The 26,610-nt window shown below is 41.3% G+C and overlaps 1 protein-coding gene across 3 annotated transcripts in view; it reads right to left on the reverse strand.

The window, feature by feature from the left end:
- The window catches only part of LOC118237444 (kelch-like protein 29), a 136,660-nt gene that overhangs the window by 79,735 nt on the left and 30,315 nt on the right, over window positions 1-26,610 (reverse strand). For all 3 annotated transcript variants that reach the window (XM_035436157.1, XM_035436167.1, XM_035436174.1), the window contains one exon: window positions 18,224-18,532. In XM_035436157.1, the coding sequence (XP_035292048.1) occupies window positions 18,224-18,490 (267 nt within the window). In that variant the 5' untranslated portion in view covers window positions 18,491-18,532. The remainder of the gene's footprint in view (window positions 1-18,223; window positions 18,533-26,610) is intronic.

Below are 26,610 nucleotides of genomic sequence, written 5' to 3' on the forward strand. Positions count from 1 at the left end.
TATTCCTAAAGGGTCTCCATTCCAACCAGAACTTATGCCACTCACTTGGTTCGACATCCAACCAGCATGGAGTACAATTCTGGATCACTGAGCAAAATTAAAGGGGCAGTCGCTATCTGGCAGGACCACTGTACTGTATGTAGAGGAATGAGCAGACTCTCAAATACTATATCTAATTTACCTGCAGCACAGCCATCACTGATTCAGCATGCAGTTGAGGCATTCAAAAAAAAAGAAAATGGGGGGAAAAACTCAATTTTAAACTTGTCAATGTCCCGGTCAGTCTCCTAAGTCTCGTCTGTGGACAGGTTCGAATTCCCACAGTACAGGTTGCTGTACTGACATTTCCGGTGAAAAAAGTCTTTCATCTATCATTTTTTGGGGTAGTAGTCATGGATTCACTGCTGTCACCTGAGGGCAATGATGTACTTAGGAGAGGCACCGACTTCACCACTCAGCTTAGTGAAGAACTGCTGCACCGCCTCCCACTTAAACGTGAAAACACTACAAATGATGGCAGTACTGAGTGCTGCCAAAATGGGTACAGAGGCCCACAGAGGAGCTCACCAGGCTAAATCTGCTGTTGGGATTTGATTTGTACACCGCTGACAGCATTTTGAACCCGGGAAGAAACACTGACTTTTTACAGGTTGGGAAAATGCCACAGACTGTAACGCTAGGGGATGAAGCTGTTTTGTGATGCTGCAAATACAAATGTGCTTGCAGTCCTTTTCACATTTCCAAACCAGGGCTTTCACTGCCACATCCAAATGCTAAAACAGTGTCTTTTCATAACACTGGCTGCAAGCTAGTAGCTTTATAGCTAGCGATGCTAATTTACTGCTGGAACTTTTGCCATTCTCATTCTCATAAACACCTTCAGGACTTCTGGTCATTTAACCTTCATTTTCATTCTTATGACTGAAAAAGATGGCTTACATAGTGCCTACTTGCATTCCAAAATGTCTCTTTTATTCACTCTGAAAATGTAATTGTGGTGGCCAGACATTATACAGTCGTACAAACAGTAGATAGAGTTGTCATACCAACCACCTCTCAAGAGTGCAAATTTTCCTCCTAGACCACAGCATTTACAGTGTAATGACACAGGTGCACACAATATGAAAGTTGTAACTCAAGAGAAGATGAGATCAGCTGCAGACATCGGAATAACTCAACTTCTTGAATTATTTCCAAAAAAGGAACTGAACAGTCATTATTATGAGACAAAGAAACTGAAAGATAATTCACATTCCAGCAGGAAACCCGTTTATTGACACACCTGTAGAAACGCAGCTGCAGCTGCATCTACGTCATACAGCACAATACAGGACGTGAGTTCGGCTTGAGAATGACAGTAGATTCACCAAGCATCACGCTGGGACACCGGCAAGAGTGGAGTTCATCGCCTCAAATCCCTCCCTTTTCGCAGTACGTTTAAGCAGCTGCACCTCAGCCTGGAGACGGGCTCCGCAGGAGAACGAGCAGCTTGCAAATAAGGGCGCGCTTTCGCACAGGCGCGTCGCTGTATAATCCAGGCATCACAGGAATGTAAACATTTCCACTGCACTGGGAACAAGCTACTCAGCAGAACACGGCGCACCGCAAATAAAACAAAGAGGCGAAATAAACACCGGGCCCTGGCATCCGCGCCGCCGTCTGAGCGATGGGACGAGCGAGGCCCTCGACGGGGGCCGGCTTACCTTGCCCTCAAGATGTTTACGACGTGGATGTTTACGGTCTTATGATAAAACGCGCGCTCGCGTCAGGGACACACATCACCCGTCCCTTCCCTCTGGTTCATGGCCCCATGCCTCTTCATCACCATTCTCTTATGCCCATATAAGTCCCGAAATCCCACTGAGAAGAAAAGTACTGCCGTGGCCCATCAATCAAAATGCCACACTCACTCCTAAGAGCTCCCTCCCCCATAGATATAAAAAAAACACACACAAACCATCCTGTTTTAGTCCTAGGCCACACGTCCTATAGTATATAACGTGTGCACTGGCACTTAAGAATGCATGAATGAATGAATGAAAGAAAAATGTGGCAAACAAGGAACATTAGTTCAGTTTTGAGCCTAAAAGGGCATCTGGCATTAATTGGCAGGTTGAATTATGACGCATGTTCAAGAGAGGACTGGCAGTCTGGAGCAACTTTGGAAGTGCCTTACACTTCCACTGACGGATATTTTAAAGTAGCTCCTGTACCGAACATGGTCTACCCAAAACCCAGTAAATGTTTTTTTTTTTTTTTTTTTATACGATGAAAATAGTAAAATCTTCAACTGAGCGGGACGCTCACTTCACTCACAAACAGTAATTGGACTGTCTAGTTTATAAAGGAGCTGTTTTTATGAGTGATATTTCTCCAGTTCTTCCCTTGTTGGAGATTGGCCACTTTTATTGGTTGCTGTGTAGAGCATACTTAAAGCACTTTCCCAAACTGTCAGTGGCACCGTTGCCAGCAACGCAGAACAATTTGTGGCATACAGGCAGTGCTGCAACACACAGCCAAGCAGACTGTGGGTACAGGAAGTGGAATCCTGTTTGTAGAAGGCTAACTCAAAAAATATATATAAAACAAGGTCTCAGAGAGCCAGCCAACACAGAAATCTGTAATTCTGGAAACACATACAAGAGAAAGAGCAGTTTTCTCCTTGGGATTCTCTAACTACAGAACTAAAAGAAATTGCATGGACTGTGGAGTGTAAAATAATCAGTGGTTTGTGGGCGAGTGCTTCGAAAGAGTGCATACTCTTCAGCTGAAGGTCTTCTGGAGCTGGTAGTACAGCGATTAAGAGGAGCCAGCGGGCAGGCAGGCGGGCGGGCGGGCACATGCAATCACATGCAGAAGAAAGCAAATTACAGTATACATAGCATTATATTTCATGGCAGGCAACTTTACACGACCGCCTTACATGTGTAACCTCTTGTTATGCTTTGCTGACAGGAAAGAGCAATGTTCGTCCAGGCATCCATGTTCATACAATTGTGTACGCACAAACATGTGCCGTGTTGAGGCCACACTGAGAACCCCCCATGCCTTCAGAGCAGTGGAATTCAAGATCCATTTCCCCCCCTCAGCCTTTTTCCCAGCCCCCCTCTCCTATGATGTATGGCATCCATAAATGTGCATTTATTTCCCATCAAACTCATGCAAATGCCTAGTATTTTACTTTTAGCATATTTTCATTTGTTTTCTTTTTTTTTTTTTTTTTTTGCTTTGAGTCATTTATACATCAATATTCACAAACCTTTTAATTTGCAATTCAAATGTAGAATCTGAAATGCATAGACTGGCTGCATATATAAAAAAAAAAAAAAAAAAAAAAAATCAAGTGTGTGGAAACTGCCCTTTCATGCGGTCCTGAGGCAAAACAAGTCATTTTGCTGGTGAGTGCGTGGGCGGGAAGTGTAATGCAGGTAAACTGGTGTAGATTTCAAATGTGTGCTAACAGTAAAATATGAATAATAATGAGAGCATCTCAGCGCCAGACAGCTTCTGGCTAACGTGCTAAGTTTACAATCCCATCATCCTCTTGGGTAGGTACAACCAGCAGGGAAAGTGCCAGGTGGCAAACTAATTACCTTTCAATTTTGCTGCTATACAATTTCCATATCACATTTCCGACCATTTTAGCAGCTCTGGAGTGCAACTGTATTCTGCAGTGAATAGTTAATTTCAAATCCTTTCTAAATGCCACGCATGTGCTTGGAATGTGGGTGTGATCTGGCAGATGCCTCATCTATTCATTTGGCTGAGCTCTCTGACATGATGGGGGTCCTGCGAACAGACGCCCCAGAGTATAAAGACCTCTATTTATCCCATGATGCACCCCTCGACCTCACCTTGAAGTACCGCTTAAGTTATTTTATAAATTTCTCACACATCACAAGCTCCACAGCAGTTTGCCACAGTTTGCCTGTAAATTTGTGGAGAATACTGTAAGGCAGAAACAGAAATTAGCAAAGACTTCTTCAAATACACTTAAAGTTCATGACAAAGCGTTCTGCAGTCAGATTGAGAAGAGCTGTGTTCTAGGACTCTAAAATTAACAACCTGTTCATTTATCCGTTTGATGTTTGAACAAGAGTCTGAGGACAGATGAAGGTAATTAGCTGTAAAAGTGAATTTTCATAGACACTGTGCTCGTATTTGATGGAGGTTGTTACACAGCGACCTTCAGGAAATCCTTCCGCAAGATGCAGATCAGTAGAGCTGATGTTGCTGTGTGTACCCCAGAGACAAAGTTTTCACTGTGCCCATGATAACGAGTTGTGTTTGGGATACAATGATCATTGGTGTTAGTGACAATGTTGGTGGGATCTAGTCCTCATGGTGTTCAGTCCAGTGTGTGTTGGAGTGGTAACCTGCAGTGACTGTATCTGGGAACCGAATCAAAGTGTCCCGCTCCTTAAATACGTTATTTCAACAGGCTTAATACTTAGCACTCAAATGAACATATTCTCATGCAAAACCTCTCACGCATAGATGTACACCACATACATTAGTGGGTAAGTTGTACATCAGCTTCATGCATGCACACAATTTGTTTGAGAGCTAATATATTTGGCAGTCCAAACTGTGTATATTGTTTTTACAAAATCTTACTTCAACTGAATTTTTATAAGACTAAAATTCATGCTGCTAGATTTCCAATTTATTCTGCCAAAATTCCACTGCTGCCACCAAAACTTTTGAAACATGAATGCACTGTTACACTCAAATCAACTTACAATTTGGAAGTCATCACACAGCAATGCTAATCTTTGATAATCCTATCCAGAGTTAGACAATTCCTTCATGTTTTTATATGTTCAAACCAGTTTTCATTCACTTCCCATCCGTCTGAAAAGTTTGAGTGGAGACAGTGGAATGTTCAGATTCTTTGTGACTTTACGTTTGTTCATTTTAAGATTGTCATACGATTCAAGCAAACAACTTTCTTGCCAGCAGAAAGAACCTTTCTTTTAGCTACCATGTTGAAAATGAGACACATTTCATGTGATCTTGTATACCAAAACAATTAATTTTAGACTACAAGTGTAGGCTTCTCAAGAGGATACACAAATTCCACATCTTTAATTAGCTCGTTATTAAGCAGTAAATAAAAAGAAAAATAATTCTCCAAACACAATGAGGACCAGCTGAACCTATCTGTGCTTACACTATAGACGCAGTCTGCTGCATCGTAATGGTAATAATTACTAAGTGTAATGTCCAAGTCATCAATTGCATAGTTGCATTTGCAGCTTTTCTGAAGTATTGCAGCTATTTATGCCAAGCTGTTTGGCAAGAAACTGCATTTCTGTGTTTTTGAGCGATTAGAGAAGTCTAGATTTCTTTTGGTTTGCTAATCAGATGGGCGTGTTTTCACAGCAGTAACATTTATTACAGCTGATTTAGCAACTAAGTAGAAAAGTGCATTCACAGTTGCACTTTTTTAAATTAGCCGTTAGCAGTGCTATTTAAGCAGATCCGTGAAGCAAATCATCTTTAGACAGCATCTTGGAATCCAAGGATTCATTTTGGATTTACTTCTTTACTGGACATACTGGAGTGCTTCAGCATACTTTATAGTTTAATATGGATGCAAACAGCATGGGTCTGTGATTTGTTTAGCAGTTCTAGACATTGGTTAACTTACATTTAGTGCTTTATTGATGTTGCACTTACATTTGCTGGTCTGGGAATATTGCTAGCTAGGTCTTGCACAGCTGCTCACATAAGTCAGGTGGAAGCACTTATGTTCTGCTACATTTCAAGTTTCTCTGGATAAATAGACACAATGTAATGTAATGTATACTTATGAGGAATTAAGATATTGTGCATTCAGAATATGTCTTGTATTGACAGCTAAACATCCTTCCTGGAAACAGAAGGCTTTATTATTACATGGATACTGAGTATTTCAACAGGAATGATTCCATCCTACAGATTTCCTTCATTACATACAAATTATTTCTATCCAAACTGCTTACAGGCAGGCTGCACGGTACTCAAAGTTTAGCATATTGGACCTTGAATGGGCCTATATTGTAATGTGATTATTGAAGCAGTTTTAGCCTCGCATGCACAGTTAAGGATTATACTCCCCTTGATGCTTCCATTAAAAGACCATCAGGGAGATTTGTTATGAAGTTCATTCGGTACACTGCCTATAATGGTACACAAGTTATGGTCAGCCTGGTCACCAAAGGTATATTAACATCAAATCAATGTGTGCATACATGCAAACTAATGGCAATGGGGTCTTTGTCTATGGTGGAAAAATTGAGCGAATGTCCAGAACTTTTTGGAAGCGGTTTTTACACCTGTTTGGACCAATGGGGGAAATCTTGTTTTGAACCATCAATTCTCATTTTCGCATTTCTAATAGTTTGGAAAGGCAAACTATGGAAAGATTGCACAGCATTTATTCTTTACAATCTGCAACCTTCAAGCAGAGTACCAGCAGAACACAATTTCATGTTTACAGAATTTAGTCATATAGGAGTTAATTACAGAATCTGAAAACACCAAGACTAAGTGCCCAGTTGGACACAGTACAGAATTTATTAAGCCCCCTAACAGGGGCTTTCTGTTTACATGTCCAACCAGACACTTTCCCTTGGGTCCATGTGCAAATATTTACATATCCATTCAGGAATAGCTAAAATGAATGGCCATACTCAACTGCAGTGGTTACAGGGAGCTGGTGGAGGCAGAAAAAAAACAAAAAAACACACGCGCACACGCACGCACACATGCACACACTCACACACTCACACACACACATCACTGTCAACTTCATGTGGTCACAAGAATTTGGTTATTTTAAACGGAAAAAAGCTTCAATATTTTAATGTACCCCACCAGACACATTTTAAAATGTTATACATATTCTATATTGAATGATAATCGGTTTAATAAGGCTTTTCCACACAAAAAAATTACCAATAAACTACTGAAAATGGTCTAGTAGCATCTTTACACCTTTACCCACATTGAGAAAGCCAGGATGTATGAACATGCAAATTGAACCCCGCTTGCTGTTGTGGTCCTGGGATATATAGCAGGCAAGACATCCAAATTCAAAATCAATTTCTTCATGAAACCCATTGACACCTGCATGAGGTTCTGCACAAAGATAAATCTTTATAGTAAATGTCACGCTTCCAAGAGGAGCTAACCATTAAAAAACGTTTTTGAGTGGAGGGGACCTTCAAGAATCAAAATACAGCCAAATATTCAAAACATAACCAAATCTGAAGAACATTTAGAAGATCACAACCCAGAGCAATGACAGATTTGCCTCCTTAGGAAAATGATGTGACCAGGGTAGCCAGCAAACTAGACAAGGAAGACATAGCATGTTGTTGTTCCTTTTGGGTGGGGGACATAAGCTTAAAGTACTGATTGGTTTATATTTTATTTTATGGACAGTACTGCATTTGAGTTGACCAGACAATTTAAGTGACACAGTACATTTTCTACACTTCATTTACTAAATTGGACAGTGGTGAATAATATTCTGTTGGCATAGGAAGAAATTGCCAATTGCAGTAGTACTCTGATGTGTCAGCGTTACCATTGTGACTGTCACCACAGAGAAGGACACATATTGTCCAACTCCACAGTAAAAAGAGGCACATTGAAGGAGAAAACCCAGGAAAATCATTCATAGGCATCACCTTGGGTCTTTCCATTCAATATTTATGGAGATTTCATAACCCATTTCACGCACAAAGACATTTAATCGCCAAATTTAAAGAACTTGTTTGGAGCACAGAGTGGGGATGAGGGACTTGTCTCAAATTCAATCATATTGTTTAATGTCTCAGGCCGCCTTGCAGATCAATCCTTCACCACCAAATTAGATTATAATCAAAGCCATACACCTAGTTAATATGAAGACAAATTGATTTTACGGGTCATCATTTCTTCATTACAGCACCGTGACTTAATTCATAAATGCGGTGATGTAATTATGCGCCACATCCTGGCCACAAACTAAAGCCACATCCTTCAGTCCAGTTATTTACTTAATGTCAGAATAAAGAAGGAATGGGTTTATCAGCGAGCCAGCTGAGTCTGTGTAAACATTTCATTAGAAATGCTTCAGCTGGCCAGCGGACATTAAAGTTCATCGCCTTCCATAAATATTCTTACCGTATGCTCCCGAAATGTCACACTGTCTCTCTTTTTGACCTCTTTGAGAGATGGAATCAATTAAACAGCCCCTTGAATTTCATGTAACATTCCATTTTCTCTCACAATTAAATGATTTTGGTTTGTTTGAAAGCCATTAGAGGAAATTATATTGGAGGGAAAACACGCAGGTGAATATACATCTTAAAATAAATTCATCAGAGCCTTTACGCTAATCGTGAAACTGAAGAGGAAGGAAACCTAGAGCTGTTAACACATTGTGAAATCTCAATGAGAAAACTTCATGTACAGTCAAGTTTGAAATACATGTGCTCCCCTGTGATACGAAAGCATACTTGACTCTTGGATTTCTTTGAATTCATGAAAATATGACAAAATTTGTCAAATGTACCCAAATGCCTCAAATGTGAACATATGTGAAACAGACAGGATGGTGCCCTACAATTCCAAACAAGATAAGAGAACAAAATCCCAAAATGTCAAGCAAAAAGCAAATCAAGCAACAGTTATACGATTCTAAGATGGGCCAGACGTTCTCAAAATGTTAATATACATCACTGCCATTCTAAGGAGTCTTTTCATCTCCTCTCTCAATAGGAAACACAGACGGGTAATGAAGTGATATGTCAGTACTATCAAATCAAACATCCGTCTACTTCAGTTAACTTCACTCAAAACTCGGTCCCGAAGGAACAAATGAAAAAAAAAAAAAAAAAAAAAAAAAAACAGCCTGTCTTGTCCTGTCACTCAGGCATTACCCTGATGGGAAGAGTAGGAGTGTGGTTTCAGAATGCAAAGTGGGATACCTTTATGCAGAAATTAATGAAATTAAAGACGAACAAAAGACTGTAGAAGTCTGTTAGATGTGATGCCCTAAAGCTGGGTTTACTGCGGGATACTCATTACTAGCGCGCTATGGCGTTCAGTCCATACCACTAGGAGAACTCCGTCTTCATCGCTCCCAATCCCGTGAGGTACAAAGTGGAGAAACACAATGGGCGGGCGTGGTGGCTACGTAGGCCAGTGGTTCTCAACATTGGTCCTGGAATACATATCTGTATGCTGGTTTGTGTTCCAAGAAATCTCTTCTTTAATAATGAAGGTTTTTGAAAGCATTTGTTTAAATTTGCACAGTGAAGGTTTGACTCATTACCTTTTGCTTTGTCTTTAAACTGGTCATTTCTCACAAATGGTTTAAATTTCAATGACTAGGTGCACACTTTCATGCAACCCCTCTGAGGCAATACCTGAAATGAAAGCATTCTTTCTCTGAGAACTCATCTGGCTGATGAAGTGATGAAGTCCTTAGCTGTATAAGAAATATCATTATTTGTGACATGGACATTTGTTTCTTACATACTGTGGCATTAAGAGGGAAAACCATCATTCATTAGACATTAAGTGCAACCAATGTCACTTCTCGAAAAGCATGGAACTGGTCCAGGGTTGCAATCAGTGTGTCCTTGAATAACAAAAAGCACATACAAGAGGAACTAACAGGATCTTCCTCCTACCATTATGGACTGACTTTTACTCATTGTCAAAACAGTCATAATTCACAATTCACAAAAGAGGCCACAGAGAAGAAGTAGTGTTGAAAAAGCAGTTTTAGGGAAGAAAAAATAAGGAGAAGTCATGTGGGTATTGTTTGTTTCAACTCAGGTTCATAGCTACAAAGTGAGAGGAAATAATAATGGGAACTGTTTCAATTAACAGTTCCCATTCTTAAAATTTTTCACATCACTGTCAAAGTTACTAATGTTTATTGCTTAGCACAACCCTTCATTCCCAATGCATTCATATTGCCAGCATTCTGCTACACAGACAACTTCCTGAATAGACACTTTGGAGTAAAATAAGTTATCACTTGTTGCAGTATCAGCTTGCTTATTTGACGGGAATAAGCAATCATATTCATGAGTAACGCACCAGGGACACCTAGAAAACTAGTACCTGCAGCAGACCTAAGAGCTCTCGACATCAATGAACAGCCAACTTACCGCCAAACGACATGTTTGGTCTAATGCATAAAAACCCATCTCTAGAGTCCCAAAAAAAAAAGACTAAACAACAAAGGCACAAGTTAAAAAGTGCATTTGAGGTTCCCTATAATTAAAGCTGTTATTCCCTGTAGCACAGACCTCATGGGGACTCTAAAGGAAATGAAGAGGAGCAGTTCTTTCAGTGAAACTGCTCAACAGGAATACAGCTCCGCTGTTGTCCTCACCCGCAATGCCATACCGAAACAGGGCTCAAATCTCAGGTGAGAGATTTAAATTTTAATAATATCCCGTTTTTCCATAGAGCTCCCCGCAAACGCAGAGCTAGGCTGTCAGAAATATCACTTTTGCACAGAAGCATTGCTCGAGTTTATTATTCATACCGCTTTTCAGTGTTCTCCTGTCACTCCATTTATTTTTCCAGCTCCTCATCTCAGAAACATGCTAAGGTTGTAACACACCCTCAAAGGAGCCACAACTTTCAAAAAGTTATTAGTTTGGGGCACCTGGACTTGAGAATTCACTGTTCATATTCAATGAGAATATAAAATATATTTGCTTTATTTAAAGACTCCTTCCAAATATGTCATGCATGGTGTTGAATATTGTTCTCAGTGGATACATTTGAAAGAAATTAAGCGTAGAATTTCAGCAGGTATTACATTTCAAATAGAATTTACAAGGGGTAATTCACTGCTAAACATTCCAAAGGTTACAAGTCACTCACAAGACAAAAAATAAACTACTTCCCTAGAATGTACGGTCTCATCTGAAGGCAGAGCATACATCCATTTTGTAAACCGCTTATTCCTGGTCAGGGTTGCACAGGAATCCACACTTCACTGCAACCCTATGCCACCCACGACAGAGCATAGCTTAGTAACGGTGCTCTGGTACTGTCCTGGTGCTCTTAAGTATTGCAATTAAAGGGATAGTTCACTTTAAGGAGGAATACCAAAAAAAGGTCACAAAGAACTATCCTGTTAAAGTTACTCTCAGTACTCCCCTTCTTATTGCTATTCTTCAAGACTTCAAGATTATATTTTTCTTCATAGGCTGCCTCGCTGCCTATGAAGTCAGCCCAATCCAAAGGTAGCGTCCTAACAAGAACCTCAAAAGGCAACAAACCTGACTCACACTTAGTGCATCTGTTCTGTATGGACGGATATTCAATTAACTTTCACTTCATTGGCAACCCAGTAATCAAACACACCACTGATTGGTTGAAATGTACAATGCCATGTCAGCAAATAGTCTTCAAAAGAAAAATATGAAATGCTCTTGCAATGAGCAATATGACCTTTGTAATGTTAAGCATTTTTTTGAATAAAATAGGGTTAATACCATCATATTGGATTTCAGTGCATTGTTTTAGGTCAGGGGTGCCCAATACGTTGACCATGGTGATCGACCATTTTCAAAAATGCATCAGTTAAAATTGCAATTCTTCCCGTTTTCATCCATCTTTCCTACGCCTTTTACCTGATACACTTCACTGACATTAATGTGGCCAATTTGATGCTGCTGAAAATTTGCTGTTTAAGCATGCAAATAAATTATATACACATGACTGTGCATTCAAAATTCTGTGGTATGGTCACATAACCCTGACAGCACAGCAAGTAGCCCCCACCGTGACGTAGCATGGAGGTAGTTTGCCCATGGGAAGATGTTGCGGCTATGTAGGTTACCGCAGAATGAGATTTGTGTCAAAATTATGGACAGTGGTTGCACGCAATTGTGATATTCGGTCTGCTCGAGAAGCGGATCTGTCTCGGCCACACCGGCTGGTGGAGAGAGCACACGTACCTGAGTTGCATTAACTAATCAGTCCAGGTGCTTAAAGGCATGTTCCTCGCCACGGATCAGGGCCGAGACCAAGAGCACACAAAGAGAGAGGGCGAGTCTTATTGAGTTTTGTTTGTCTGTGCACAAAACGAAAGTAAACCAGCGCTCAAAAACTGGAGCTGGTCAGCTGAAAAACGTTTAAGTTGATTGTGCAGGTTCTACAGACTATTTAAACTGATCTAAGTGTTGGAACTCTACTGTTTAGGCTTTTTTAGGTGCTTAATGCTATTCTTCATAGTGTTACTGTTCAGTCTACTCCAAATGCTACTCTGTATTTTCTGGTATCTCAAAGTGCCTTTCTGCAGCACAGGTCACTTTCCTTCGAATAAGGACAGGCTCATTAACAGTGATCACAGCTTGAGGGATATTTCTCTGCAACCCTTAAAAAAGAATACTGATGACTCAGAACAGTTTTTTGAGCTTTGGGAAATACAAAAAAATCACATCTTTTAAATTGCACATAAAGATTATTCAACAGTACACTAGTCAACTGTCACAGTCCTTTTCCTTCAGTATCATGCCAATTCAGCTTCACATAGGTATTTACCAAGGTCTGGTCTTTATGTAAAAAATGTTAACAGATGTTTTAACAGATGACTAGTGCTCTACCTACTGCATGTCGAACATATTTCCACCTTATTTTTGTGGACTAATCAAATGTCAAATGCATGCAAATAGAACCCTCTGGGCAATATTGCCTTTATCTCCGAGATGAGCAGTGACACATGAAGGAATGTCAGGGCATGGATTATTTCTGATAAGGACACTGCTGGAGGACCAATTCTTGAAGTAATCTTGGAAAATGTATTCATAATCATAAACCATACACTGCAGGGCACTGGCAGTCTGCATCTATTTGGACAGTGACACAATCTATGTAGATCTGGCTCTGTACTCCAATGTACTGGACTTCAAATGAACCAATATGAGGGTAAAGTGCAGACGGTCAGCTTTAATTTGAGAGTATTTACATATCGGGTGATAAGTGTAGGAATTAAAGCCCTTTTAATACACAGTCCCCCCATTTTCGGGGAGCAAAGGTAATGAGACAATTGGCTGCTCAGCTGTTTCTTGGCCAGTTATGTGTCGATGCGTCATTAGTTCCTGCACAAGAAAGCTAACAAAAAGGTCTAGAATTGATTCTAGGTGGGCATTTGCATTTGGAGACTGTTGCTGATGTCTCTCAACATGAGAACCAAATAAGCGTCAAAGCAGGCCATCATGAGGCTGACAAATCATAATAAATTGATCAGAGATATAGCCAAAACATTGGGTTTGCCAAAATAAACTGTTTGGTAAATTGCTAAGAAGCAGGAATACATCAGTGCAATACCAACCAACCTGGTAGACCACAGAAGACGATGGAAAACCACTGGTGTGGATGACCCAAAAAAATTACAATCAGGAAGGAAAACCCCTTTTAAGCTGTTGAACAGATCAAGAACACTCTCCAGGACATAGGCATAGATGTTTCAAAGACAACCATAAGATACATCACCAGCACAACCACAGAAGGTTCATTGCAAGGTACACACTATTGGTAAGTCTCAAGAACAGAGACTTACCAATAGTGTGCTAAAAAAGTGCACAAAAAAACTGTAGAGTTCTAAAAAAGTCTTATGGACAGATCAGATGAGTATCAACCTGTACCAAAGTGATGGAATGAGGAAAGTGTGGAAAAAGAAACAAACTGCTCATGATCCAAAGCATATCACTTCATCTGTGAAACATGGTATGGCTCCACCGAAACCTTATGAGTTTTTACTGATGATGTGACTGCTGACGGCAGCAGCAGGATGAATTCTGAAGTGTACAGAAACATCTTATCTGCTCAGTTCCAAACAAATGCCTCAAAACTCATTGGACAGCACATCACCCTGCAGTGGAATCATGACTCCAAATATACTACTAAAGCAATAATAGAGGTTTTAGGGCCAAAAAATGTAATGATCTTGACTGGCTAAATCAATCACCAGATCTGAATCCAAATGAACAAGCGTTTCACTTTCTGAAGACAAGTCTGAAGGCAAAAAGCCCAAAAAACAAACACAGAAATGAAGATGACTCCAGTACAGGCCATGCAGAGCATTACCAGTGAAGATACCCAGTGCCTGGTGATGTCTGTGGGTCACAGACTTCAGGCAGACATCGAGTGCAAAAAATTTGCTACCAAGTACTAAATTTGGCGACTAATATTATGTTTGTCCAATTACTTTTGGGCCCCTAAAAAAAGGGGGGGGGGGAGACTGTATTAAAATGTATATAAAAACTGATGTAATCCTACATAGATCTGCCAATATGGATGTAAATATCCCAAAAATGAAATCTAACTTTCTGCTCTCTGCTGAACTACAGAGCCAAAACGACAAATACTGTGTCACTGTCCAAACACTTATGGACTGCTCTGTAGATATAGATACATAGATATGCATGTATGCATGCATGCATTTATTTATGCATTTATGAATGTATGCATGAATGTATATATATAAGACATGGCTATATGGCTGCTTCTGTCTTCTTTTACACCCTCATACATACTCTGTCACTTACTCTCCTCCTTTTTCATATTCTGTCACTCTGCTCTCACTTTCCTTCCCCACCTCTGCCCTCTCCCAATCTTCCTTTCACCCCCCCATCACTCTCACACTCCATCCTCCTCTTCTCTCCAACTCTCTCTCTCTCTCCCCCCCACATCCCACTCCCTCTCTCATGACATAAGCAGAGATGCGGCCATTCCTCGGGGACAAAGGTTAGTTGACAGCCTGGCTGTTCCTGGGCCAGTGAGAGCAAAATCACATTCACACTACAGGGAATTTAAAGGTCCAAATTGCTTCCAACCAGAAAATCCCCAGATTACAGTCTCAGTGGGAAGCCACTGTGCACATGCCTAAAATGGTTGCAAACCAGACAATGGATGTCCCCCTAAAATGGTTGTTTTTGACTATGCACAATGTTATGGTGTTGAGACAATGCTCATTTTTTACTCGGGCTATTATTAGTTTTTAATGTTTGCAGAATTGACTTTCTACAACTGGCAAGGACTGGATTCACTGCAGTCAGTTAGAACCTGTTCCAAATGAGAACATTTTAAGGATGTTAAATGATTGGTTTTAGAATGTACACATTGCAGTACATACAGGAAGTGAAAACATTACAGAAGTTGTGTTCCAAAATACAGTCTGGGACAAAACCCTTTTGTCCTGTATTTCCATGTGTCCAAACCAAAGTACTGTTGTACAAAGTACACATCATAGATAGTGTACCTGAATGCATGCTCCATTTGACCAAGATTTTGAGTATGCTTCCATGCATGCTCTAGAGGAGAAAATCCCATTATTCTGAAAAAGAAAATCCTCAAAAAAAAAATTTGCAGGCTGCTGGATGGCTAATTCGGTTAAGGCTATGGCGTATGGACGAGCCTCGCACCCTCGGACCAAATCTGGATCGTGCCAGTGCTGACTGTGGCCCATAGCTCCACCGGGTGACATACAATTGGCACCTGCATTGCCATGGGAGGGTTCAGTTGGACAGGCATCTGTGTTCAATCACTCTTGAGCGACCCCTGATAGCCAAAAAAGGCACTTGCAAGACTGTATGTCAAAGGCTCATATGAAAGGTCTTCCTCTGATGCCTCTCAAGAGTGAGTGTAGCATTTGTGACGCAAAAGGAAACAGCTGTTGGACCGCATTCATTTCGGAGAAGGACCACGGCTGCCACAGATACTGGATTACTTGTCTTCGCTGATGATATAACTGGTGATAGCAGCAGCAGAACAAATTGTGAAGTGTACAGAAGCATCCTATCCAATCAAGTTCAACCAATTGCCTTCAAATTGTTTGTACAGTGCTTCATCCAACATCAAGACAACGATCCCAAACATACTCCTACAGCAACAAAGCAGTTTTTTCAAAGAAAAAAACTGGAAAATGCTTAACTGGCCAGTCATTCACCTGATCTGAATCCAACTCAATGTGCATTTCATATGCTGAAGAGAAAACTCAAGGCAACTAGCCACTACAACAAGCAGGAGCTACAGATGACTGCAGTACAGGCCTGGCAGAGCATTACAAGAGAAGATACTCAGAACATACTTCAAACCGTCATGGCATGCAAAGGATATGCGACAAAGAACTAAACATGACTACTTTCATTTATGTAACATTAAATATGTCCTAAATATTATGGTGCCCGTGAAAAGGGGAAGGGGAGGCTATGTACAGAAAATGCTGTAATATCTATATGGTGAAGCCAAAGTGTATAAATGCCCCTATATATATACATGCATGCCCAAAAATAAAAGCTGAGGATGTGCACTTCAACCACATTTGAAAAATCACAAAATAGATTCCACTGATTTGTTTGATTTCAAATCTAAAATTGTGGAGTACAGAGCCAAATCAAGAAAAAATATGTACCAAACATTTTGGAGAACACATTATACATTATACAAAATATACATTTTCAAGGTCAATTTGTATAAATGCTCACATGAACTGAATGCTTATTTAAATGATTACAGCTCAGTATCATTTAAACCACTCATCACAATGGCAGGCAATTGGTCACAAAATTAAAATAACTCATTTTATCTCATGTTATGCGCTCTATGAAGGAAATGAAAAGGGAGGCCTAAGAGAAGCAAGAACAACACAATGATTTTGCGAGAATGAAATCTGTAGGGCAGACAAGTGCTACCTTGAGAACTGCGGACTTCACAAACTCTAATATCGTTGGCATGGGAACAGCTCCAGGAAAGAGGACGTTTTTGATTGCTTAAAAGAGCTTTTTGGCATGCAAAATGCTAAGGATAAAAACTTCGAGTGGCGCTACTCAGGCATGAACACACCTTCAAACGTGACTCCTCAATTCAGTAGACAGACGTGATTAAGAAGCGACACATCAGTGAGGAAATATTTGATAAAAAGATGTTACTTCCTACTGGTTTGTGAATATATGAATCATAGACAGACTACATGATAAAATAAATGACCAAAAGACACAATAAGTGTAATTGGAGTTCCACTGAATTACTGTGATCTAAGTAACATGTAATCAGAGTTCCACTGAATTACTGTGCTCTAAGTAACATGGATTCTGTATGGACTTCCTGTGATAAAAATAGTGTCGCACTTTGACTCACTACTATTATTGGGGGCATACTACTCAGGATTTTTTATTTGAAAATATTATAAAAATAACTATGGTAAGGCATATCTATGATGCACTGGCAATCTCAGTCTTTATACACTTTAGCCAGATTTGTGCACCTTTTACCTGTATTTGTTCTTACAAAACGTGTTCGTGACGTTTCTGGGCGTGTCGCTCTCTTCTGTGTGGGGAAGGGAGGGCGTGGCTTATGCAACTCGATCTTCCATCAAAATGTCTTTACCCCCTATGGGAACTGCTGTTACTGTTTATAGTTGCAAATGAACTAGCTCGTAATTCAGCTGCATTTATATAAATCAGGGGAAATGAATTTGAAACAACATGCATGCAATCTAACTAACGTTACATGTTGCCAACTTCACTAATAAAGCTAACAAAGTTGCTAACAACTTAATGTAATGAAAAGGCTATAGATAACTGAACGAATGAAAAAGTCATTCACTTTACAAGTATATTAGCTAGCTATAATAGACTTATGGCCTGCTAATGTTACTTATTCCACACGCGATTCCTTATTTACATCCCAATTCTAACTAAATGTCCAGGGGGGTATATCAGGAAGCAGGAGTTAGCTGGATAACTGCGAGGGGCAAAACCCATAACAGCACTTTTACAGTTCATGCAGATTTGAGAGAGTTTTACTCAGTGCAGTTATGCAGCTAACTCAGTAATCCTGTTTTGTGTATCACAGGCCTACAATAGCTAGATAAATACCAAACAAGAAAAAATACAAAATAGCTGCACCTGCACTATGAAGTAGCTACTGTACACCGTACCGTAACACTGCCTAATTACTGTTAACATCTATATAGAATCATTCATGTTGCTAAAAATGCTATTTTCCATATCTCTGACCACCTCACCTCTTTACTTGAAATTTTGCTTGTAGCGCTTAAAGGTGTGTCCTCAACGGAGGTGTGGGTTGAGTTGAGGAAGACGGAGGTGTGAGTGGGGTTTACAAACAGAGTCTACAAGGGCCGCAAAATCCAACATAGTATACCTTTAAATATGATGCGGCAGCAGGCACGGAAGTCAGTATGGATGCCTACCATTGAGTTGCAGGTGGTGGAGCCAGGGCCCACACGTTTGCCGGCCAGCTCGTTCCCACAGGTGGTAGCCGTGGCGACGGAGACGGGTGTGGGCAGCAGTGAGGGGATGATGGGAAGGGGGAGGAGCCCCGGCCGGTTGTTGGTGGGGCCCGTGGTGGCCCCGCAGCTGTTGGCGGTGCTGCAGGTCGTGTTGGGGACGGCACAGCGTTCCCGCCGCTCCCACGTGCCGCGGAAGTCCCTCTCAAAGCGGTTATGGTGGCGAGACATCTCCAGGGGGCGCTCTTTGGCTTAGAGGGATCTGGAGCTTGCCTGAAAAAGCATAGGGAGACGTGGGTCACCACACATCTTTCCAAACACCATAAAACCACCATGTCACACCATAGCACCACCACACTGTATGTCTTTCTTGCAGTCTGAGAGAGGGAGAACATGAGAGCATCTCCAATGTGCTGCATTTAATTGGCGGATTCTGGAACTCATAAATGATCAAACCATCAAATTCAAAGCGACACTCTCACAGAGTTAGGGTTATCTCTTACTAGATAAAGAAAAGAAAAAAAACAGCATGATAATTCAAAGACTACTGCACAGCTACTTCAATACAACTAACCTATACAAGAAAAAGAATATGACAGTCACTGCCATTACAGAGAGAAAATAGGTACTGATATTGAATAGCTGTGCAAATCTTATGCACGGCAATGTAGCCCTGTATACTGTCTCTAATGGGGCAGGGACTGTACTTCTTTCTAGAGATTTCTTTCCCCAGTGTAAATGTATGTGGACCTGATAGGCCTGTTGAAGAGCCCTCTTGTGATTGCCACTTTCTGCCTGGAACCTTCATCACAAAAAAATAAAAGACAGACCTTTCATCACTGCGCTGTGAAATATTTTTCAAAAGGTATTGAAGTCCCTAGTTTTTTCTCATTGACGGAGGAGACAGGTAACAATTTGATGGACTGCGCAACCGAAATTGTTTCAGAGTAGTTTTACAGTTCTACAGTTGTGAAGCTGAACTTCAGAGAAGTGAAGTTCCAAGTTTATGAACAGATGCTGAGTACTGAAGCTGTGTTTCAGAGTAGTGATGTTGTTAATGTTCTATAATTGTATGTTTTTGTATTTCTTTTTCTCTTATTAAAAGCCTAACTAGGGACAGGAGTTGGAAACTAGCAATAGCTATAATCTCTGTATGCGGTACATCAGTTACATCAACTTGTTTGTAACAAGTTGAAGTGGTACTATGTTAACTTGCATTGTCCCTACCAAATAAACTAAAAAAAATAAAATAAAAAATAGTGACCAAAGGGTTTCATTTAATTTAAGCGGTGGGAGAAACATTAGCACGAAAGCTGATGAGGCATGTACATTACAGAGACTGCCGGGCACTTACACCCCATGGGGTTTATCACACACACGCACACACACGCACGCACATTTAAAAGTGCATGCTAATCTTTCTTAAGTAAAGTCTCTTCTTAACATCTTCATTCTTTCCCACTGTATATTCCATTATCTTCAAGACAGCAACTGCAGAGAGTGCAGATATCAAACTGAACAATACTGCCCCCCCCCCCCCAAAAAAAATACTGTACTCATACAGTAGCAAACTACATACACCGTGTCAGAAAAAATGCAGTCAGAAAAAACTTTTCCTTTGTAATTAAAATAAATTCCATTTGAGAATGTCATTATGAAAATATAGTTTACCAAAAACAATAAGTATTAAAATGAGAACCTGGAATGAGTCACACATGCCCAAGGGAAGTTAAAGAGACCAATAAATCTTATTACTGCATATATTATATATTATAACATATATCTTATGCATACTACTCCCCCCACCTCACAGCACCCCACATACACTGAATCCTTACACTCACAGACACTCAGGCACAGATAAACACACATTTTTTGTTTGATACACATCAGTGTAAAGAATAAAAAAAAGCCAACACAGACTCATACACACAAACACTTCAAATTTAAAATACAATGGAACGGTGAGCAAAGAAATAGCCGTGGGCTGTGATTTTATTCCAATGGCACGGTAATTTATTCACACGCGGTACGCGATACACGGTTTATATGTGGAAAGCGATACCTTCATGTTCTTTAATCACCACAATCTCAGAGGCAGAGGCCCCGGGAACTATATTTTTTGTCATATTTATAACCTGCAGGAAAGGAACATAACAGATGCCTGCAGACGGCAGATTAATCCGTTTAAAGGAACGTCGGAAATGCAAATCTGTGCGGAAACTTTGAAATAGAGATTATTACCGTTTTATCACAAGAGAAGGAAAAAGACAAGAAAAGAAAAGAAGAAAAGCCGACAGGATGAAAGGCAAGACAGCAGGTGCTGCCGCGAGACGCTACCAGAAGGTCATCATCTTAATCTCGACATTACTGCCAATAGCAAACAGCTCACCGAACTGCAAACGGCCATTAGCAAACAAATCACTATACGCAACAAAATCTGCGTCTAATCAATCATGCTCAGGCAGGTGGTAGCCTAAATACTAATGCTTAAGTCTCTAAGTCAAAAAAGAGCATGGGAAATCAAAACTTTTAAAAAGTGTTGATCTAAAATTAAACTGAGGAAACGTTTGAATTTATTGCTTGGTTAATAGTGAGCCGGTGATTAAATTCTAGATACGGTAAACTGCCCTCTATGAGTTCTATTCACACAGCCAAACTGCAGGCAGACCCTTTTGGTTTTGTAAGACGATATCCCAGAACCCCTGCTCAGAGTAATTTTGTTTGCACTGTATTCACTTGTTTGCACTGTATTCACTGTATTGTAGACAGTATTCAGCATTTTGAGCAAAGCAAATCATGCATGGGTGATTACATCACTTTGACACAGATTTAAAAAAGCACATTTTGCACACAACCCTCAACATAAGGACAGACAGATTGACACATTACACACTATCCTCAAAATGAACATAAGGAGTTAGATGCTTTGCATATAACCCTTAAAATGAACCCAAGTTGTTTAACACATTGAACATTACCCTTAATATAAACCTATTTAGTCTAACACATTCCAGATAGCCCTTAAAATAAAATCAGGTGGTATGACACATCGCACATAACCCACAAAATCAACACAGATGGAACAAAACACTGTGTATAACGCTCCATCACAAATCAACAAAGGCCATTTGAAAAGGAATTTGCATTTACAAACTGAGCCGGACAGTTCCGAACAAACGGTTAATGTGCACCGTCATCTGCATGAGCTGGCACAATACAGCCAACAACAGGGAGAGCCACTCCAGAACCTGCCTGTCGGTACAATTTCGCAAAAAGGACACACACCGCAGCCAAGTCCAGCCCCTTCCCACCCACAAAGGACAAACTCGCACATTCAGGACTCAAATTACCAACCAACACATTGGCTCTCATTTGAATGCAGCCATGAAGACAAAGCGCAGGCGAAGAGCCAGGGGTAACAGGACTGGAGGAGACAGAAGCTACCGGAATGTAAAAATAGAGCACAAAAACAGCTCCAAATGTACACTCCTAGCTTTCTCCCCCTTACTCTCCCATCACGCAGTCAGAGTGGGCCGGCCGCACACACTGTCAAAGCTTTAGCACAAGGCTGGCTATGAATACAGGACCGAAAATTTGTCAGCAACTCTGAATTCCTGCACTTCTCGGGGCATATTTTAAATATCTTTTAAAGGTCCGACTGAACTTGAAAAGCATTACTTGCAGTCGTTTAGGAGTGCGGCACAGAGCACCAGATTACTGTGAGATTTTTATCACCCGATTGCACAGAGAGTGACCCATGTCCAATCTATTCTTTCACTGACTGCAAGATAACCCCGAACAAAATCCAAAATTAAACACTTGTGCTTTGCACACATATCAATTAGACTACTTCAAAGACATGCTACCTTCCCCACCTCTTTGGGGTTTAAGTATTGAGCAGTGGTGAATTACTGAAAGCTTCTATGAGATATTTCTCCTTGTAATTGTAGTTTCATTGTTTATACATTTTTCTTGTACACTCATCCATGTAATACTACAGAACGTTTTGCTGTACTTTCAAATACATTGAAAGCACAACTCCTAGCATCGTACAGCCACACCAACCAGCCACAACACAACTCCACACCACCACTGCAATGCCTAACCACTCACATTACAACTCCAACCCCTAACCACTCAGACGACCACCGCAATTCCTAACTGCTCACATCAGTACTCCAACTCCTAACCACTCCCAACACTATTCTTGACTGCTCACACTGCTGATCCAACTCCTGACCATTCTTAGCACAACTCCTAACTGTTTACACCCATACCCCAACCGGTCACACCACTACCCCTACCTGCTCACGCCACTAATCCAACTCTTAAACACTCATACCATGACTCCTACCCACTTACTGCACTGCTCCAACTCCTAACCACTCACAACACTACTCCTAACTATTCATATCGATGCTCCAACCACTCATGCGCTGTAAAAAAAATTAATGGTGGCTCTATTTAAAATAATAAGTGACCTGGCTGCATTAAAATCTTGAGTTAGGTAGACAGTACATCTTCAGTTCTTCATACTTCTTCTGTATGAACAGTATGAAGAACTAAAGATCAGTTGTTCGCCTAACTCAAGATTTTAATGCAGCCAGGTTACTTGTTATTTTATGAAGAGCCACCTTGACATTTTAACAGTGTACCATTACTCCTATCCAGTCCTAGTACTGCGCCAACTCCTGATCACTCCCAGCACTACTCTTAACTGTTCACATCAATGCTCCAACTATAGAACAGCAATACATCAGCAGCACACTCTGTCCTCAAAGGACTGAACTATAGTGCGAATATAATTAAATGTTCCTAATTCCTATATTAGATTCTGTCCAAAGTCTAATTGAGATGAAGAACCATGTGATACCCCTCCTGAGTAATAAAGCATAAGTTATACTGCATTGATGCCCTAACATTTCCCAACTGAAACAATATAATTAGTCATTCTCTCAAAATACAGAGTGCACACACACTCAAGCTCTAGACTAATGACACGTGCCAAATGAAACCATAACATCCCCTATACTTCCAAAACACACAACAAACAGAACCAGTCATAAGAAAGCAAGTGCACACGCATGCCGTCGCACACGCAAACAGGCTGGGAAAGGGGACTTGCTTTAATCTGGCCCTCTTATGCAAATTGGATTTTAACCCACATCAAAATAAACACATTACAGCGACAGCCCTCAAATCTGCAGAGGGATGGAGGATATAGTAGGAATTTCATGCAAATCCCTCCAAGTCCAGAGCCCTACATGTGTCATCAGCAGTAAACCGTTTTCTCTTAATGGCGCCAACAGCAGACCAGGCACTAACCCAGCATGCTAACGGCAGACAGCGGGCTAATGGCAGATCGGGCACTAGCAGCAGACAGCACACCAGCAGCACATCCCAGCACTAACGGCAGAGAACATTAATGGCAGGCCATGCGCAGGCGGCGTAGCATTTTGCCGGCAGAGGCCGCTAAGAGAAGCAGGCACTAATGGCGGATCTCGCAACAGTCCTAGCGCTAATGGCATGCCGAGCACCGACAGAAGACTGACCTTGCTAAAGAAAAACAGAGCGTGCTAACAAAGGACTGAGCATGTTAACAAAAGACCGAGCATGCTAACAACAGACTGAGCATGCCACTGAGACCCGGTGCTAATGCCAGACCAGGCGCTAACGGCAGGATGTCTTCCTTCCGATGATAAGCAGGCAAAAGACTGAACACTGATGCACGTGACTCATTTACAAATCTTTGAAGAAAAAATATAATTCACATATTTCCGTAAGACCGGTGTGGTTCCATATGGTTCTAGATGACAATCTATTTGATTAACGTCAAAAATGGTCTGAAATAAGATATGAAGGAAAGGATAAAACAGAATCAGCGGGATGCACAACCTGAATATAGACAGCAGGATAGAATAAGGCACAGGTTATAGCCAGGCAGCAGGATAGCATCTTAATGTCTAGTATGAAATTACAGCAAAGGGTTATAAAATCAAACAGAAATGTTGAGAGGCAATGCATAAGGATTTTCACACATGGCTCATTATCTCTGCTAGAGTCACATTTTCAAGTTGCCGCAGTCTTTATCTGACCGAATCTTCCCCCGCTGTGAGAGATGGCACAGAGAGAGGCCTTTCCCTTGGGAGAGGAGGTACAGACAGACGCCTCAGTCTGTCTCTCAGAGGAGGTACAGATGAAGACCTTTCCCCTGTGAGAGGAGGTACAGACAGAGGGCTCAGTCTGTCCCTGTGAGAGGAGGTACAGACAGAGGCCTCAGTCTCAGTGAGAGGAGGTACAAATAGAGGCCTTAGTCTCAGTGAGAGGAGGTATAGACAGAGGGCTCAGTCTGTCCCTGTGAGAGGAGGTACAGACCGAGGCCTCAGTCTCAGTGAGAGTAAGTACAGACAGAGGGCTCAGTCTGTCCCTGTGAGAGGAGGTACAGATGAAGACCTTTCCCCTGTGAGAGGAGCTACAGACAGAGGGCTCAGTCGGTCTCTATGAGAGGAGGCACAGACAGAGACCGTACTCCCTGTGAGAGGAGGCACAGAGAGAGACCTTTCCCCCTGTAAGAGGAGGCACACAGAGAGGTCTTTCCCCTGGGAGAGGAGGCACAGAGAGAGGCCTTTCCCCTGGGAGAGGAGGCACAGAGAAATGCATTTCCCCTGGGAGAGGAGGCAGAGACAGAGGCCTTAATCTCTGTGAGAGGAGTTACAGACAGAAGCCTCGTTTACAATGGCAGTTTTAGTTTCGAGGTTTTCACTACCTTGATCTGACGATACACATTACTCGAATGCATTCGATAGAATGCGCTCCACACAATAGGCATACATTTCCTTGACAGAGGATTTGATCTTTTGTGTTACTTGGTAACCATAGCGATGTATACAGATAGATAAAATGAAAAACAACATGATTTGTCACTTTCCAAGTGTTTACAGTGATGCAAAACATCTGTTCCTCCATTCAAGTTGAACTGCAATCGCCAGCAATAACATAGAGATAAAACATGATTATTATAATAAAATAAACAAAAACTGTCAAATTAACTGCAATGTAATTCAACATCATTTATTTATGACGCAAGGAAAATTATTCTACAGGTAGGTTTTGGCAACCAGTCTTGTACACATTCACAGTTAAAACCAGTTAAGGGTTATCAAAATGTTTCCAATCGTTGCTGCGAGGGGTTTTAAATTAAAACATTTTTGCAATCGCTGGTGTGGATTAGATGGTGTTAAAGAGCTGAAACAGATTTTGAAACAGGTCTAAATGCTAGTGTGTGTGAGGCCCGAGGCCTATCCCCCTGTAAGAGGAGGCACAAACATATACACACACAAAAAACACAGACACGGACACACACACACCCACGCACGCACACGCAAACACAGATATCACATATCATTAGCCGATGTACCATCGCTGTATTCTCTCAAGACTGACAGGAGCTGCACTGTGAGCTCATCCCTGAAAAAGCAATAAGAGTCACAGAAACCAGCCTGCTCTCCCAGATACACAGAACTCTTTATCATGGCATGTCCATTTAAGTAAAAAATGTGCATTAATGAGCATAAAATTCAAATTACAGGAAAGTGCCGGCGTGTGCTGTAAGTGCTTTGGGATTTAGTTAGGATGAGCACAGCATTAGGGGGTTTAGAGAAGGTACAGAAAGTGTTATGGGAGTTAGCAGAGGTAGTGAGAGTGTTACGGGGGTTAGCTCAGGTAGCGATGGTGTTATGGCGTTTAGCCGAGGTACAGATTGTGTTTGAGGGTTAAGCTAAGGTAGCAGGAGCACTGGGGGATTTTGCGCAGGCACCAAGGGTGTTATGGGCTTTCGGGTTACCGCGGCAACGGCATGACGCAGCAACGACATTAGACTGACCTCAGCTTCCGCGGCGGACCCATAACACCTTGGCACACACTCAGAGCGAGACGCTGGCACAATCCCCTGGCACAACTGCCAGGCACAAACAGGCCTCTCTAATGGCGCAGTGCCATTTTGAAAAAAGAAACCACACCTGTCCTCCACTGCATAGTGCCAGTTCGAACTGCAGCGATTGCACAGGGATAAAGAAGAAAGAAAAGAAAAAAAAAAAAACACACTTCATCCACTTTACTGAATACACGGCACAGCACAGCCGTGTGAAGCCTTCGCTTCACGCTACCTGTTAGATCGCACCTAGACAACGGCATTTTTTCAGGGGACAGTGTCTACTCTCAGGCTCATGTCACCCTCAGTACAACACAGGAGGCAGGATTACACCTGCTTTAAGTCCACATAGAAAAGAAAATCGCTGTCTACAAACTCCTATCGTGTAGACCAGTAAAACAGCATCAGACTCAGGACA

Source organism: Anguilla anguilla, chromosome 1 (genome assembly GCF_013347855.1).
Source record: "Anguilla anguilla isolate fAngAng1 chromosome 1, fAngAng1.pri, whole genome shotgun sequence".
In the NCBI taxonomy this organism is placed as follows: domain Eukaryota; kingdom Metazoa; phylum Chordata; class Actinopteri; order Anguilliformes; family Anguillidae; genus Anguilla; species Anguilla anguilla.